The following is a 1,786-nucleotide window of genomic DNA, read 5'->3' as shown; positions in this document are numbered from 1 at the left end:
GGAAGATGTATGTGTGGAGATATGCGAAGGGATTGTGATGGTTTCTATTCGTTTTCTTTCTCTTGGATTGTGAGGGTGACTGTCAAACGGACTATGTCCTCTGTTGTCTGTCTTTCTTTAGATTCTTCAGTGATGGACCAGGCATCATCATCTTCGTCGAGGATTTCTGCGGCTGCCGTAGCTGCAGCTACAGCGGCAGCTCATTTGTCTTCAGCCGCTGGTGGAGCTGCTGGGGGAGCATCTGGAAGTCTTCAGCAACAAGAAGGAATGCTTCCACAGAATACGACGGATGCGGCCTTTCCTCTTCCTACCTTTCTCGCGGCTTTAAGATCCGAGATGAGAAGATCAGCAGCAGGACCTCCCCCTTCGTCGTCTTCCTCGTCATCTGGGGCTGCCTGCCCATCATCTTCGTCATCTTCACAGCAGCAGCATCCTGGGGGTCCGTGCTACTTTCTCTCCTTAAATTCTTCGCCTCCCGGGGGGGCTGGGGGTAGTAGTAGTATGGCAGGAGGAGGAGGGAATGGAAATCTTGGAGGCTCCTCTCATAATCTCTCATCGTCATCTGCAGGAGGTGGCAGTTCTCAAGCAGGGTCTTCATCATCATCTTCAGCAGCAGCTTTAGCCGAATTTCAGTATCGTCTAGCAGCTTTGGCGCGTCCCCCTGCTGCTTCCTGTGGGGGCAACTCCACTAGTGGGACGCCAGGAATAGGCGGAGGAGTCGTAGGTACGGGCGGTGGGAGTCACCGTATAAGAGGAACAGGTGGGGGTTCTCTACGTTCGTCTTCATGCGGGGGAAATGACAGTACCAATGCTTTTCACAGTGCCAATCATCTGATACTAGGAAGCCATGAAGGATTGCAACAGTTAGCTCAACAATCCTCTTCGGGACATGCCAATACGGCTGCCGCAGCCGTTGCCGCCGCAGCAGCAGCTGCCCAGTATCTTCAGCAGCATCATCACCATCATAGCCTAAGTAGTGGTAGTAGTAGTAGTGGCGGAGTGGGGGGGGGACAGCAAGGTGGAGGGTCTCACCAGCAGCTTCATCCTCACCATACTCAGCATTCCTTTCCTACTAGCGGCAGCAACAACAGCGGGGGAGGTGGTGGGGAGGATAGTGGTAATCTAGGTCAAGGACCAAGTGACGCCAGTGCTGCAGCGGCGTTAGCGGCTGCCGCGGCAACAGCTCGTTTTGAGGAAGCCTTTGCGGCTGCTGCTGCTGCCACCGCTGTCGCAGCGAATCAGAGCCATATGACTGGGGTTGGGGGTGGATGTTCTTCACCTTCATCGATAGGTGGTGGTGGTGGGGCACCTTCCTCGTCAAGGTCAGGATCGGGTGGGAGTGGAAATGGGGGGTCGGGGGGTTATTCTTCTGCCAACAACATGCCTTCAGGAGGGAGTAATGGGGGAGTGATGGATGGGGCCACGGGGACGGCTGCCTCTAACACAGCGACCACCACAGCTGCTGTGGCTGCCGCAGCAGCGGCTGTTGCAGCCGTGTTCAATACGAATACAGCTCATCATAGTGGTCACCATGGCCATAGTAGTAGTGCCAGTAATAGTAATAGCTCACGTCTTATGGGGAACAGCAATAGTGGTAGTATAACGAATGGACATGGACGGGGATATGATGGTGGTCATCCCTCTCATCATCATGTTCTCAGTCAGCATGCAGTTGGGAGTAATGGGGGTGGGAGTAGCGGGGTTTCGGCCCAAAATAACCATGGCAACTTCGCTATCTCACATCAAGCTCTTCAACATCTCCTACAGAATACGTCGTTGCCATCTT

At 54.1% G+C, this 1,786-nt stretch overlaps 1 protein-coding gene across 1 annotated transcript in view; it reads left to right on the top strand.

Moving 5' to 3' along the window:
* CSUI_009780 (fha domain-containing protein) overlaps nucleotides 1-1,786 on the top strand; it is a 12,806-nt gene that overhangs the window by 9,993 nt on the left and 1,027 nt on the right. The window contains exon 9 of the mRNA XM_068069889.1: nucleotides 122-1,786. This exon is cut by the window's right edge and continues 1,027 nt beyond it. Coding sequence (XP_067918134.1) covers nucleotides 122-1,786 — 1,665 coding nt within the window. The remainder of the gene's footprint in view (nucleotides 1-121) is intronic.

The sequence above is a fragment of the Cystoisospora suis genome (assembly GCF_002600585.1).
Source record: "Cystoisospora suis strain Wien I chromosome Unknown contig_6033, whole genome shotgun sequence".
In the NCBI taxonomy this organism is placed as follows: Eukaryota; Apicomplexa; class Conoidasida; order Eucoccidiorida; family Sarcocystidae; genus Cystoisospora; species Cystoisospora suis.
The sequence above is the reverse complement of the archived record's forward strand: the minus strand, read 5'-3'. Positions and strand labels throughout refer to the sequence as shown.